The 13141-nt window shown below is 35.4% G+C and overlaps 1 protein-coding gene across 1 annotated transcript; it reads right to left on the bottom strand.

Annotated features, from left to right (window-relative positions):
- Positions 1 to 7653: 7653 nt before the first annotated feature.
- Positions 7654 to 11142, bottom strand: LOC122007855 (probable beta-1,3-galactosyltransferase 2). The gene is made up of 11 exons (XM_042563382.1): positions 10622 to 11142; positions 10020 to 10113; positions 9812 to 9876; positions 9521 to 9732; positions 9355 to 9418; positions 9080 to 9152; positions 8827 to 8947; positions 8632 to 8722; positions 8435 to 8560; positions 8225 to 8334; positions 7654 to 8130 (listed from the first exon to the last, which is right to left on the bottom strand). Exons 1-11 carry the CDS (start codon positions 10948 to 10950, stop codon positions 7982 to 7984), a joined length of 1434 nt encoding a protein of 477 aa, XP_042419316.1. The 5' UTR covers positions 10951 to 11142; the 3' UTR covers positions 7654 to 7981.
- Between the last annotated feature and the right edge of the window lie 1999 nt (positions 11143 to 13141).

Raw genomic sequence — 13141 nt, 5'->3', positions numbered from 1 at the left:
CAAAATCTCAAAATATCAGAAATACCGACAATGGAGGGTCAACAACTAGAGTCAGTATATGTGATGTTAGTAGAGTCCGCATATATAAACAAGATAAGGAAAAGTGAAACATCAAATATATGACATATAAGATTAGGTCATGTTAATTATTCCAAGTTAAACATGTTGATGAAGAAGTCGATGCTTAAGGAGCTTCCTCAACTAGACATACGAACAGACACAGTATGTGCGGGATGTCAATATGGTAAAGCACACCAATTATCATATCAAGAGTCAAAGTTTAAAGCATAGAAACCATTAGAGTTAGTCCACTCTGATGTATTTGAACTCGTTAAGCAACCATCAATCGATGGTATGCAGTACATGGTGACATTCATTGATGACTTCTTAAGGTATGTCTGGATCTTATTTTTGAAAGAAAAATCTGATACATTTTCCAAGTTTAAAGAGTTCAAGCAGTCAGTCAAAGGAGAATTGGGAACTAAGATCTGTTGTCTACGCACATACAACGGGGGAGAATATAACTCAAGAGAGTTCTCTCAATACTTAAGAGAAAGACAAATATACTATCAGTACATATATGCCAACACACCATAGCAGAATGGTGTAGCGGAAAAAAAGAACCGACATCTTGCAGAAATTGGTCAGAGTATGTTGCACGATAAAAATGTACCTAGATGATTTTAGACTAAAGCAATGAGGATTGCAGCTTTTGTCATTAACAAACTTCCTCAACCAAGGTTAGAATTCATTTCACCTTTTGAGAAATTATGGAACATAAAATGTACAGTTAGCTACTTTCGAGTATTTGGTTGTGTGTAATGTATTTGTTTCTGATCACTTACGAATCAAGTTTGACAAGAAAGCTATTAGATGTCTCTTTGTGGGATATGATAGCCAAAGAAAGGGGTGGAAGTTGTGATCCAACAAGTGGAAGATATTACACTTCACGAAATGTAGTGTTCGATGAAGCATCTTCTTGGTAGAACCCAATTAAGGAGTGTTATCAGATTCTAAAGACCTCGAAGACAAAGTGCAACAAAAGATGAAAGAGCATATTGTTCAACTTCAACCAAGTTCAGATGAATCAGGAGATCCAAATGATAATGATATTGAACAAAGAGTGGCTCAGAGTCCTTGGCAAACTGATATATATCAACAACCAAATGAAGAAGAGAGGCCTAGTGAAATGGAAGAATTAACTCCGCAATCTCAAATCCAAAGGTCAATAAGAACACGAAGGCCAAATTCAAAATATACCAATGCACTCATAGTTGAAGAAGCAACAGAGCCTAAGACATTTGAATAAGCGTCGCAAAGTCCTGAGTGGGTGATAGCTATGAAAGAAGAGATTGCTACACTGCAGCAAAATCAAACTTGGGATCTCATATCAAAACCAAAAGATGTGAACCCCATTTCTTCCAAGTGGGTTTTCAAAATCAAACGTTGTCCAGATGAGTCAATCGAGAGGCACAAGGCTCGATTGGTAGCTCGTGGTTTCTCTCAATAGTATGGACTAGACTATGATGAAACATTTAGTCCAGTGGCGAAACTTACAATTGTACGAATCCTACTTGCACTTGCAGCTAACAAAGACTGGAATCTATAGCAGATGGACACGAAGAATGCTTTTCTTCATGGATAATTGGATTGGGAAATTTATATGATTCAACTAATGGATTTTCAGAACCAACATCATCCTGAATATGTGTGTAAGGTATGAAAAGCGCTCTACGGATTGAAATAAGCACCTAGGGCATGGTATGTTGGTTAGTCCTAGGAAAATGTATCGGTTCCACTGTACAAAAATTTTTTGTACAAGTGTCGAACCTTTCCTTAAATAACCTATTGTGTTCTTTAGAAGTTAAATTAGGAATCGCAGACGGAACTTAACATCATTGATTCCAAATTTAACTTATCTGTTCTTAATGGTTTAGATTTGAATCGCAAGCGAAACTTAACACTATTGATTCAAATCCACCTATGTTATTAATTCATTAAATATTAATTTTCAAAATTGGCTTTCAGGACTGCATGACGAGGCACATGACCTTCTTGGATATGTGAGCAACCACCACCGCTTAGACAAAGTCTTTTAAGGAAAGCTAATATTTAATTTCCTTAAATAACTCTAGGTTAACCAAAAAGAACAATTGAATCACAAATTCGATAAAATAAAAAAAACACAAACTCGAAAACAAATTCGAAAACTCTAGAATCTTATGCATCTTGTGTTTGGTATTTCCAAAAATAACTATACAAAGAAAACTAGTATGATGTGAAAAATAATTACTAGTTATACCTTTCTTTGTAAGCAAATAACCTCTTGATCTTCTACCGTATTCCTCTTTTAACCTCGGACGTTGTGTGGGCAACGATCTTTCGAGATGAGAACCACCAAGAACCTTCTTCTTCCTTCTAGGTTTCGGCCACCAAAAACTCCTCCAAAGATGAAGAGGTTCGGCCACCACCAAGCTCCAAGGGATGCTAGAAATATCGCCTCCTTTTCTCTTCTTCTTCTCCAAGCAAGATTCGGCCACCACAAAGACTCCAAGGAAGAGATGTGGTTCGGCCACAAAGTGGAGAGAAGAGAAAAGAGAAAGAGATGTTGGTCGGCCACACCAAGGAAGAGAGGGAAAGAAAAAGAAATAGAGTCGTTAACCACGAAGACACCTCTACCTCATCTTTTATAATCCTTGGTCTTGGCAAATAAGGAAATTTAAATAAAAACTTCCTTAATTCTTTTGCCATGAAATTTTTTTTTAATTAATTAAAATTAAATTCCTTTTTCCAATTACAATGGCCGGCCACATTAAAATCTCCAAGCAAATAAAATTTTAAACACAAATTAAAACTTCCTTATTTGCTTCCGGAAATTTATAAAAATTTCTCTAATAATTTTTCCCTTCGTGGTGGATTATAAAAAGGAAATTTTATAAATTAAAAATTTTCTTTTAAACATGTAGATAATTTTTCAAAAGGAAAGTTATCTCTAAAAATTAAAATCTCCTTTCAATCTATAAATAAGGAAAGACATCAAATCTTTTCTTAATCTTTTGTAGAAACTTATAAAAGATATATTTAATTTTTAAACTCTCTTTTAAATCATGAACATGGTTTAAAAAAGAAAAGTTTTCTCAAAATTAAAATCTACCTTTCAATCTACAAATAAGGAAAGATTTCAAATATTTTCTTAATCTTTTGTAGAAAGCTATAAAAGGAAAGATTTAAATTTCAAACTCTCTTTTAAAACATGATATCCACATAATAAATAATTTTAATAAAAATCTCTTTTTAATATGATGTGACCGGCCACCTAAGCTTGGGCTCCAAGCAATTGGCCGGCCACCTTAAGGCTCAACCTTTAGGCTTGGTCGACCCTAAGCTTGAGCTTCAAGCTTGGCTTGGCCGGCCCCTATAGGTTGGGTAAGAAGGTGGGTATGTGGTGGGTATAAATATCTATATACAAAAGGCTACGATAGGGACCGAGAGGAGGAATTGGTTTTGGTCTCCCGATGAAATTAAGCATCCCGTGTTTGCCCCGAACACATAACTTAATTTCATCAATAATAATTCATTCCACTAAAGAACTATTATTGAACTACCGCACTAATCCCAAATTACATTTTGGGCTCCTTCTTATTATGAGTGTATTAGTCTCCCTGTGTTTAAGATGTCGAATGTCCACTAATTAAGTGAGTTACTGACAACTCATTTAATTAATATCTTAGTCCAAGAGTAGTACCACTCAACCTTATCGTCATGTCGGACTAAATCCCCCTGCAGGTTTTAACATGACAATCCTTATGAGCTCCTCTTGGGGACATTATCAACCTAGATCATTAGGACACAGTTTCCTTCTATAATCAACAACACACACTATAAGTGATATCATTTCCCAACTTATCGGACTTATTGATTTATTGAACTAAATCTCACCCATTGATAAATTAAAGAAATAAATATTAAATATATGTGCTCGTTATTATATTAGGATTAAGAGCACACACTTCCATAATAACTAAGGTCTAGTTCTTTTATCAAGTCAGTATAAAAAGAACTTACCTAAAATGGTCCAACTCAATACACTTAGAGTGTACTAGTGTAATTTATTAGTCAAGATAAACTAATACCTAATTACACTACGACTATTCCAATGGTTTGTTCCTTTCCGTCTTAGTCGTAAGCAACTGTTTATAATTTATAAAGAACTGATAACACAATCTTCTGTGTGTGACACCACACATATGTTATCTAATATAAATTAATTGAACATCTACATTTGGTATATATAAATGTAGACACTTGACCAATGTGATTCTTATAAATGTTTATACAAAAGCTAGGCTTTTAGTATACACTCCAACATAGTATGGTAAAATTGCTAAATTTCTAACTCAAAGTGGTTATTTAGTAATATCGGCAGATTCCAGCTTATTTATCAAAACAAATAAAGGAAAATTAGCTATCATGCTATTATATGTGGATAACCTAGTCATAATAAGCAATGACAAAGCAGAAATTTTTCAAACGAAGGAGAATTTATCAGTTCGATTTCAAATGAAAGAACTTAGACAACTTAAGCATTTTCTTGGTTTAGAGATTGATCGCACACAAAATGGAATATTTCTTTGTCAACAAAAATATTCCAAAGACTTGTTGAAAAAGTTTAGAATGCTCGAATGCAAGCCGATCTCGACACCTATGAAACCAAATGTCAAAATGAGCATGAAGGGAAAAGCTTAGAAGATGCAACTATGTATCAACAATTGGTAGGCAGTCTCATCTACTTAACCTTAACTCGACCTGATATTTCTTATACAGGCAGTGTGATAAGTCAATACATGCAAAATCCAAAGAAGCCTCATTTGGAAGCAGCTCGACGAATACTAAGATATGTAAAGAGCACAATTGATTATGACCTTTTGTATAAAAGAAATGAAGACTACAAGTTAGTTGACTACTGCGATGCTGATTATGCAGGAGATTGTAACACCAGAAGATCAACAACTGGTTATGTATTCAAGCTTGGTTCTGGAACGATCTCGTGATGCAGCAAAAGACAACCAACTATATCATTGTCAACCACTGAAGCTGAGTATTAAGCAACAGCAATGACATCTCAAGAGAGCACATGGATAATATAACTAATAAATAATCTACATCAACCAGTAGATTATGTAGTTCCAGTATATTGTGACAATCAATCAACAATTCGTTTGGCAGAAACTCTGATCTTTCATGCAAGAACTAAGCATGTTGAAGTTCATTGTCATTTTATCAGAGAAAAAGTTCTGCAAGAAAAAAATCGAGATGAGACAAATCGGTACAGATAATCAAGTTGTGGACGTGTTCACAAAAGGATTGACCGCCAACAAATTTAAGATGTTCCGTTATCAACTCAGCACAGTACAAAGGATTGGTGTTGAGAGGGAGTGTTGAAGATCAATACCAACCCGTTAACGGATAAGAATACAGACATGAATGAGAGTAATTTTCTCATTCAAAAGATAAAATTTAATAGATAGAAATTAGAATATATGGTTGGAAGTATTTCTCTCATCCAATAGATAGGGATAAAATTTCTTTATTGATAGAATTTAGTTATCTGATAACTATGTATTTTACATGGTGAGTACTATAAATACTCCTCCCTGTATTCATGGTTAATCATCCAATGAAAAATAAAAATATAATCTTCAAATTGAAAGTTATTTTTCATCTTCCTTTTTTTCTCTCTCTAAAATTATGAGTAATCCTCAAAAATATTATAGTATCTTTGAAATGGGAAATAATATAAATAATTTATTTACTTGATAACTATGTATTTTTTATGGTAGAGATAAAATTTTTTTATGAATAAAATTTAGTTCTTTAATAACTATGTATTTTACATGGTGAATACTATAAATATTCCTCCTTGCATTCATGTTCAATCATCTAATGAAAAATAAAAATACAATCTTCAATTTGAAAGTTGTTCTTCATCTTACTTTACTTTTTCTCTCTAAAATTATGAATGATCCTCAAAAATATAATAATATCTTTGAATTATAGATATAATATAAATAATTTATTTACTGGTATATAATCCAATTTTTTCAACAATTCTGACATTTCTTTCTCTAAGTCTGTCTTTCCAGCCTTGTTAGCTTTCCAAGCTATCAACCCTCCTTCAGTTTTCGTCAACATCTCATGGGTGATTTATCCTTAGGCATTCAGACATCACTAAGCAAGCAAAACAAACTCAACTGAAACGAGATTATGAACCCACAGACATGTTATTATATGTATATATATATAATTCAGGGTGATGATTTATTTGGGTGTTTTCTTCTGGTACCGCGTCTTGATCCATTTGATGCCGGTGTTGGTGCTGCTCTTGGCCTTGCTTGCTCCAACTGTCGCAGCTGCTTTGGCCTTGCCGAAGCTTGAAGAAGCAAACGCTTTCACTTTCTCCATCTTCTTGTTATCTTTCCCGCTCTCCTTGTACTTGCTGTCGTCGGCGTCCAGACCGCCGGTGCCCCACTGATCTGCCCAACTCGGAGCTTCATTCTCCATGCTCTGCAATTGGCAGTCAGCAGAGTCCATTTCCTCTATGTAAGTTACAACACCATCAATCAAATTACTTGTAGTCATCGATTAAGGAAATCGCGTACGCCGAGGAGTTGAAAAGACCATTAAGGAAATCATCAAGATACCAAAAGAATAATTAAGAACATCTATTCTCCAAGAAATGGCGCAGATCATCCACCATTGATGACTGGCAATCGGGTTTGAAATAGCGAAAATAGATGCAACTAGCTTATCAGATCAAACACCAACCAATCGATCTTTTCCAGAAAATATTATTTCCTTCCATCAACGCAACGCAATATCATTTATTGTCGGATTGGGTTTCTCATCCTTGGCGACCTTCTTGACCAACAACATGCAAAATAAAGGGAGAACAAGAGAGAAGGGTGCCTACATACCTCTTCGACTTCAAGAACTGAAGAATATAATACGGAGAGAAATAGTTCGCTGCTGCTGCGACCTTGGCTCGATGTAGAATGAAATCATTTGTTTTAATTGAATCAACAATTGGAGCAAATGTACCAGCGTTAATAAAGGCACATGACTCAGCCAACACAAATCTTTTAGCTTCTCTGACAGATGGACCTCATGGATTCAGTCACCAATTAATACATTCCATTCAAAACAACGCAGAACAAGAGAATAAATAAAGAAAGAAACTCCTTTCTATTATCTATACATAAAGTTTCCTTGTTATATATTGATTATTGACATTGGACAACCGGGTGCCAATCAAAAGCCTTTGTATTGGACATTTTTCTAGAACTGAACTTTCGGAAAGATAACTTTGTGGAATTGTCTTCTATAAAAACAGAAGTCTTATAAAACCTTTTTCTTTTTTCTGTTTTTCTCTTCTCTCATCCAACATTTTTTTTAAAGACATAATCATAAAATATAATCTATATTTTAAAAGTCGATTCAAATCTAATATATGCTATGGACTGTGTTGTTTATCTTTTCCATGTTCTATTCAATATTAGCAGAAGCAAGCTAAGAGCTCTATATATGTTAACGAATTAGTAAATTCCTGAACAACAAAACAATTAACATGGAACAGCACGTTTCTTTATCCCATCGTACCAGAAAAACGCAAACAAAGCATTTATTGCATCCAACTATTATAATTATACAAGAACAAGTCGGCCAATTTATGAAAAAAATGTGGGGGAGAACTGTATTTTCTCTCGCTTACTGACTTACTGTGTGTGTAGTGTGTACCCATCATATCCCTACGGCTACGGGAATCTTTTCTTAGCAAAATGAAAAAGTTCCCTTAGCTTGCTGAAAGAAATTAAAGCCACCGTGGTCATCTTTCAATACGGATATATATTAACATGACACAACGTATGTAGTATGGCACCAGAGATTGATTGGAAATTGGCACGCAGGTGCTTATTAATGGAACTCAAAAGGATGCATTCCAGAGAGCTTTCTCGCCTTCACCACAGCGCCGATGAACCTCCTTAATCCTTTCTGCTGAGTTGCAAATCCCACTGCAACTCCAATCAAATGAGGCAACACAGACGTTCCCTGCTTGGGCTTTCCACTCGCAATCTGAATTTGCATTACTACTTTAAGCTCAAACTGTAGCCAATTCACATACTCAAACTGAAGATTTAATTTGCATGTTTGTGAACAGGACAATTACCGGGTGGCGTGCTGCAACACAATCTGCGATCATCAATATGCTCGACGTCTAACCCAATAAACCATGATCCCAGTGATACATCCTCATTTGCATACTTGTGAAGCAAATGCCTATGACAATGAACCAGTGCTCGGTTAAAGTTCTACAAACGCACAAAAGTTTTTTTTTTCAAAAAAAATAGAGAATAAACGTTGAAAATTATTTACGTACTGGTTCAAGGATATATAACTGGCCAAATCCTTAGAAATGGCATATAGCTGACCAGTAGCATGTCGAAAATATTTATTTCCCTCCTCTCCAAACTTCCAATACTCAGGTTCATGGTATCTGACTCCCCTGTTCCATAAAAGCAGACCGATCAATTGCTGAATTGTAATGTTAGAGTACAAATACCAGCATGTGCTTACTTCTGAGCTAGGACTGGACCAGATTTCATGCATCCTAAGTACGCCCGAGGCTTTGTTTTTCTTTGTTTAGCCAGAGTCATTCCAAGAGTCGCTACAATAAAAATAAAATGTAGACTCAACATAAACACATATACCATGTTGCTATTCATAAACAAATTAAGGTAGGCATGCAATCCAAGTTACAGTTTCACTTACCAATATTTACATGAACATCATCATCTACTTTGACGTAGAAATCAGCATCCCACATAGAGACAGCAGTAGCAAAATATATTTTAGTTTTTGCTGATAACTCTAGGTAGCCTTCTACATGATCCTGCAAAATTCTATGACTTGAGCCAATAATACAGCTTCATCGCACACACAAAGTATTCTAAAGGTATCGCAAATAAATTAAACAGTTTTATTGTCTTATGAAATATATATATATATATAAAGCATATCTGACCAGCCTCATGAAGTCACCATGCTTGTTATGTTCAGCTTCGATTGCCTTATCCAAAATTCCACCAGGTGTAGCACTGTAAATATCTCAAGGCAGGCAAGTCAAAAGGGTGAACATAGTGAATTCTGTTTTTGAATTTACTTTTCTTACAATAGCTTCACCTATAAGCCTACTCCCAATATATAAATCTAGAAGAGGAATGATGACACAAGGCATGAACATTAGGAGTTGTTAACAAGAATTTCATAAATCTATACTTAGTTTCTCTAGATACATACCTATGGCCGATGACAAAGCGGATAATAATGCCTTTCTCTTCTTCCATCTTCTTTCTCTTTTCGCCTATATATTATTTTTTTTTACACAATTAATAATTTAATTTGTTAATCAGATCAGAGAGATTTGTTGTGCAGCAAAGAGGCAAAAGCAGGTGGAGCCAAGAACCTTGAGGCATCCAAGTAGCACGGACAGAATCTCTTCGTCTACGACTGCTAAATGCCGTATTAATTCCAACAACCATTAGATACTTCCTCGTACCAGTAGTTTCAGTAGGGTTTAGAGTCTCTGTCGGTGGAGCACTAGCGAGAATTGACTCCTGTGCAGCTCTTGCAGCTGCTAGCTCCACTTCCAAGTTAGATATTGTCTTATCTAGTGTCCTGCACAAAAGTGTTCCATTATCTTGCTGCTACAGCTTGATCGATGAGCTCCAATTTCATAATAGGTACGGAAACGTACTGCAAATCTTCAGGAGTGTTTGAAATTTTGCCAAGGATTTCTTTAGATTCTCCTTTTTTGTTAAGCTGAAACAGAAAGGGAAGAAAAAAATATGATGCTTTGCGTCATGAACCAACTGTGTCCTTTAGATTTAGTTGACAAGATCAAAATCTACTGTCATTAGCATTGCTTAAATGATACATCCATATAATGTGACCAATACACTCACCGTTCTTAGATTGCAATCGTTGGAAACTAGATTCATCTTACTATTTTCTGTTCCTGTTGCCCTAATCATGTCCTTGGCTTCAGGCATTGTCCAACTGCAAAACATTATTCTACTTCAGTACCATAGGGAATAATGACAGTCTATATATTATTTTATCAAAAAAAACAAACTACTCTGAAATGAAGTGATTATAAAACACAAGTACGTGATGAAATTAAGTAATACACTGACTGAATTATATCATCTGAAGTGGAGGAATTGACTAATATCGATTTTTCGCTATAGAATGCTTCTCTTAGCTGAGGTACATCTTAATCGAATGGATCATCAAGAACTCTGGCAGAAATATAATCCAAGTTTGGAGAAAATCATATTTCCCAATTGGCAAAACTCGGCAGGAGACATAGTCGTAGAAAACTCATTTCATCTTTTATAACTCAAAGATGAATTTGACTGATCAAATAAAAAATAATGTGAACAATTCAGAATTTAGAAACAAAATTAGCAAAACACAAAACCGTAAACCATCGATCAAGTATACAAGATGACAAATTTGAGAAGCAAAAGGTACAAATTGAAGAAACTAAGAATAAATTCTGCACCTGTTGATGAAGAGTAAGCCAACACAAAAGCTTCCAATGCAAAGCAAAAATGTCCATTTTTTCGATACCATTCCCCTCGTCGATAGCTCTCCTCCGCCTCCACCACCGCCACCGCTTCCTCTCCTGAAGCTCATATCTGCAGTCTCCTCTTCTTCGTTTCTCCTCTTATTGCGGCACCACGAAATCCCTCGAATCACCACTCTCCATCCCAGTTCTTCAATAAATATCGCTTCTTTACCAGTCGATGGTGGAATTTTTAGCAACCGAGAGCTCGGAGAAACCAAGAGGATCACAAGGTAAGTAAAAATTGCTCCTTTGGCAGCTAGCATTCGGTTTTGGACTCTTCCCTGAACTCCGTTTATTCTATGCGGTGGGAAGTGGAGGAAGGATAAAGCACCTACCAACTGAAGCAGGGCATCTCAGAAAGGCTACTTAAGGAAAGATAACCTTAATGAGACTCCGTTCCACAAATTTGATTTCTTTCTCTTTCTTGCTTCATGCACAGTGCAAGAACAGAACATGTGTTGCTGCGCACTGCAAATTGGCGTAAAGGCCCTCGGCGCCTGAAAAAGAGAAGGGTGCCGCAAAAGAAAGTAAGAGATCATGTGGGTCACGGAATAGCAATAGGGTCACACAAAGAGAAAACAGAGTATCATGTGGAATTGTAGGATGACAGCTTGGGAAAGCACTGCTCTGGAATCGATCACCTTCCTCGTCTTTGACTAGACTATCAGACTTCAAATTTCTTGCAATATGTAATGCAAAACTGAAAATAGAAAATATACACTTGCATTATATCTTTAGCGTTCAACTTCCTTTATTTTATTTTATGTAAAATAGCTTATAACATACATAATCAGTAATGGCATGATAAAGAAACACTAACCGATCACGATTATGGCTGTTTCCATTCAGTCTAAACCAATTGGTAATTAAGGATAATGACAAATTGCAAAAAACAATGACGTTTTCTAATTTTAAAACCATCACTTTTATATATGGACATTGAATCCTTCTTTATCTGACTTTAAGATAAAATTATCATAACTCTAATGAATTGGAAATACGTACGTTGCACATTCACTCTTTGAACAAGTTTACCCAAATAAATGCTGGATTTCAGAGTTGCTTCCAATTCTGTGATTTGACTTGCCAAAATAATGATCAGAGCAACACATGGATTGCAACCCCATCAACATTAATTCATTAAAATGTTCAACATTAATGGTGATGAGTGGGAAGACTACCATGCCAACAATAATGAATGACCTTTCAGTTGCCCTTCACGTGGTCTGAGCTACAAAAGGCTCTTCAGCTTCCTTCGTGAAGAGGAGAACCGGATCCAAATTGAAGAATGAAGACCAAGAAGGCAAGAAGACCAAGAAGGGGCAATCATGTAATCTGAAAATTAATTACTTAACGATTTCTTCAAAATGCTGCAGCAGAGCAGTAATAAATCTGATCAAATACGTCAATCCCAAGCCGAGGAAGATTGTGAAGCTCGCAGAGGCTGCCATTTCCCATCCTGTTATAAGGATTTTCTTTATATAATTAATTACTCGGTGCAATGGATTAAGATGAAAAGTTTACTGTAAACTTGCCTTGGGAACAAGTAACAACAACTCAGTGCAAGAGATAGGGGAGGAGGAGGAAGCAGAAGGTCTGCCATTTCACGTGCATGGGGAGGCCAACCACGTGCACGTGTTTTAGCGTTTATGTATGCAGTCGCTGGTCGTCTGCTGGGAACTGGGAAGTTTCATGAGCATAATAATAAATAGTTGTTTGGCTCTGCCATCTACCTTTTTTTTCTCCCTCAAATTTGATCGATTGGATCTTGAAGCATTATAAAATCCAAGATGTTCAGTAATTTCCTTCAAATTTAATGTTCATTAATCTATGGGAAATAGGCGACGAAACAGTTTATAAGTTTTCCTGCAGGTGAAAAAGGGATTTTCGTCAATTTTTCATCAAATTTTATCTTTTCAGAACCCTTTTGAAACAGAAAAAGTACGAGACGAGTTAATTATTTCTGACACAGTTTTGACAGATCGTTAAGTTGTGAAAACAGTGCTAATTAATTAATTAACTGATTCAGTAGTGGACAACATAATGCATCTGGTACGATGACTACGATCTACTAAACCTTCTTTACGGTTTATTATGGTTTTTGCTCGAGTAATATATCTTCTTTACGCTAGAGATCATAAATAGATGTCACGCCTCGTGATAATTAGGCTTTTTTTATATATAAAAAACATTAATTAAAGTTCATATTATTTTACGGATATTTCTTGGCCACTAATTACTAAAAAAACATATTACTCTTATAAAAGATAAAATAGGAGAAACAAAGTTAAAAATGAGAATTGCATCTTAAAAAGAATGAAAAATAGAAAGTTATCGGATTCAACAAGTTACTTTGGTGTGAAATAACTATTATTTTGGTATAGAGTATTTTTTTTTCGTTCACATAATCGTGAACTGAGATAAAAGAGTAAATCTTGCTGACCAGAATCTGGT

The sequence above is a fragment of the Zingiber officinale genome, chromosome 8A, assembly GCF_018446385.1.
Source record: "Zingiber officinale cultivar Zhangliang chromosome 8A, Zo_v1.1, whole genome shotgun sequence".
In the NCBI taxonomy this organism is placed as follows: Eukaryota; Viridiplantae; Streptophyta; class Magnoliopsida; order Zingiberales; family Zingiberaceae; genus Zingiber; species Zingiber officinale.
Note: the sequence above shows the minus strand (reverse complement) of the source record. Positions and strands in the feature narration are given on the sequence as shown.

Bases quoted from the DNA above. Each gene is read 5' to 3' on its own strand.
- LOC122007855 (XM_042563382.1), bottom strand. From the start codon at position 10,950: ATGCTAGCTGCCAAAGGAGCAATTTTTACTTACCTTGTGATCCTCTTG. The intron at 9,733-9,811 runs GTACGTTTCCGT...ACTTTTGTGCAG, and splicing joins AACACTCCTGAAGATTTGCA to GACACTAGATAAGACAATAT. The intron at 9,153-9,354 runs GTATGTATCTAG...AGATATTTACAG, and splicing joins CGCTTTGTCATCGGCCATAG to TGCTACACCTGGTGGAATTT.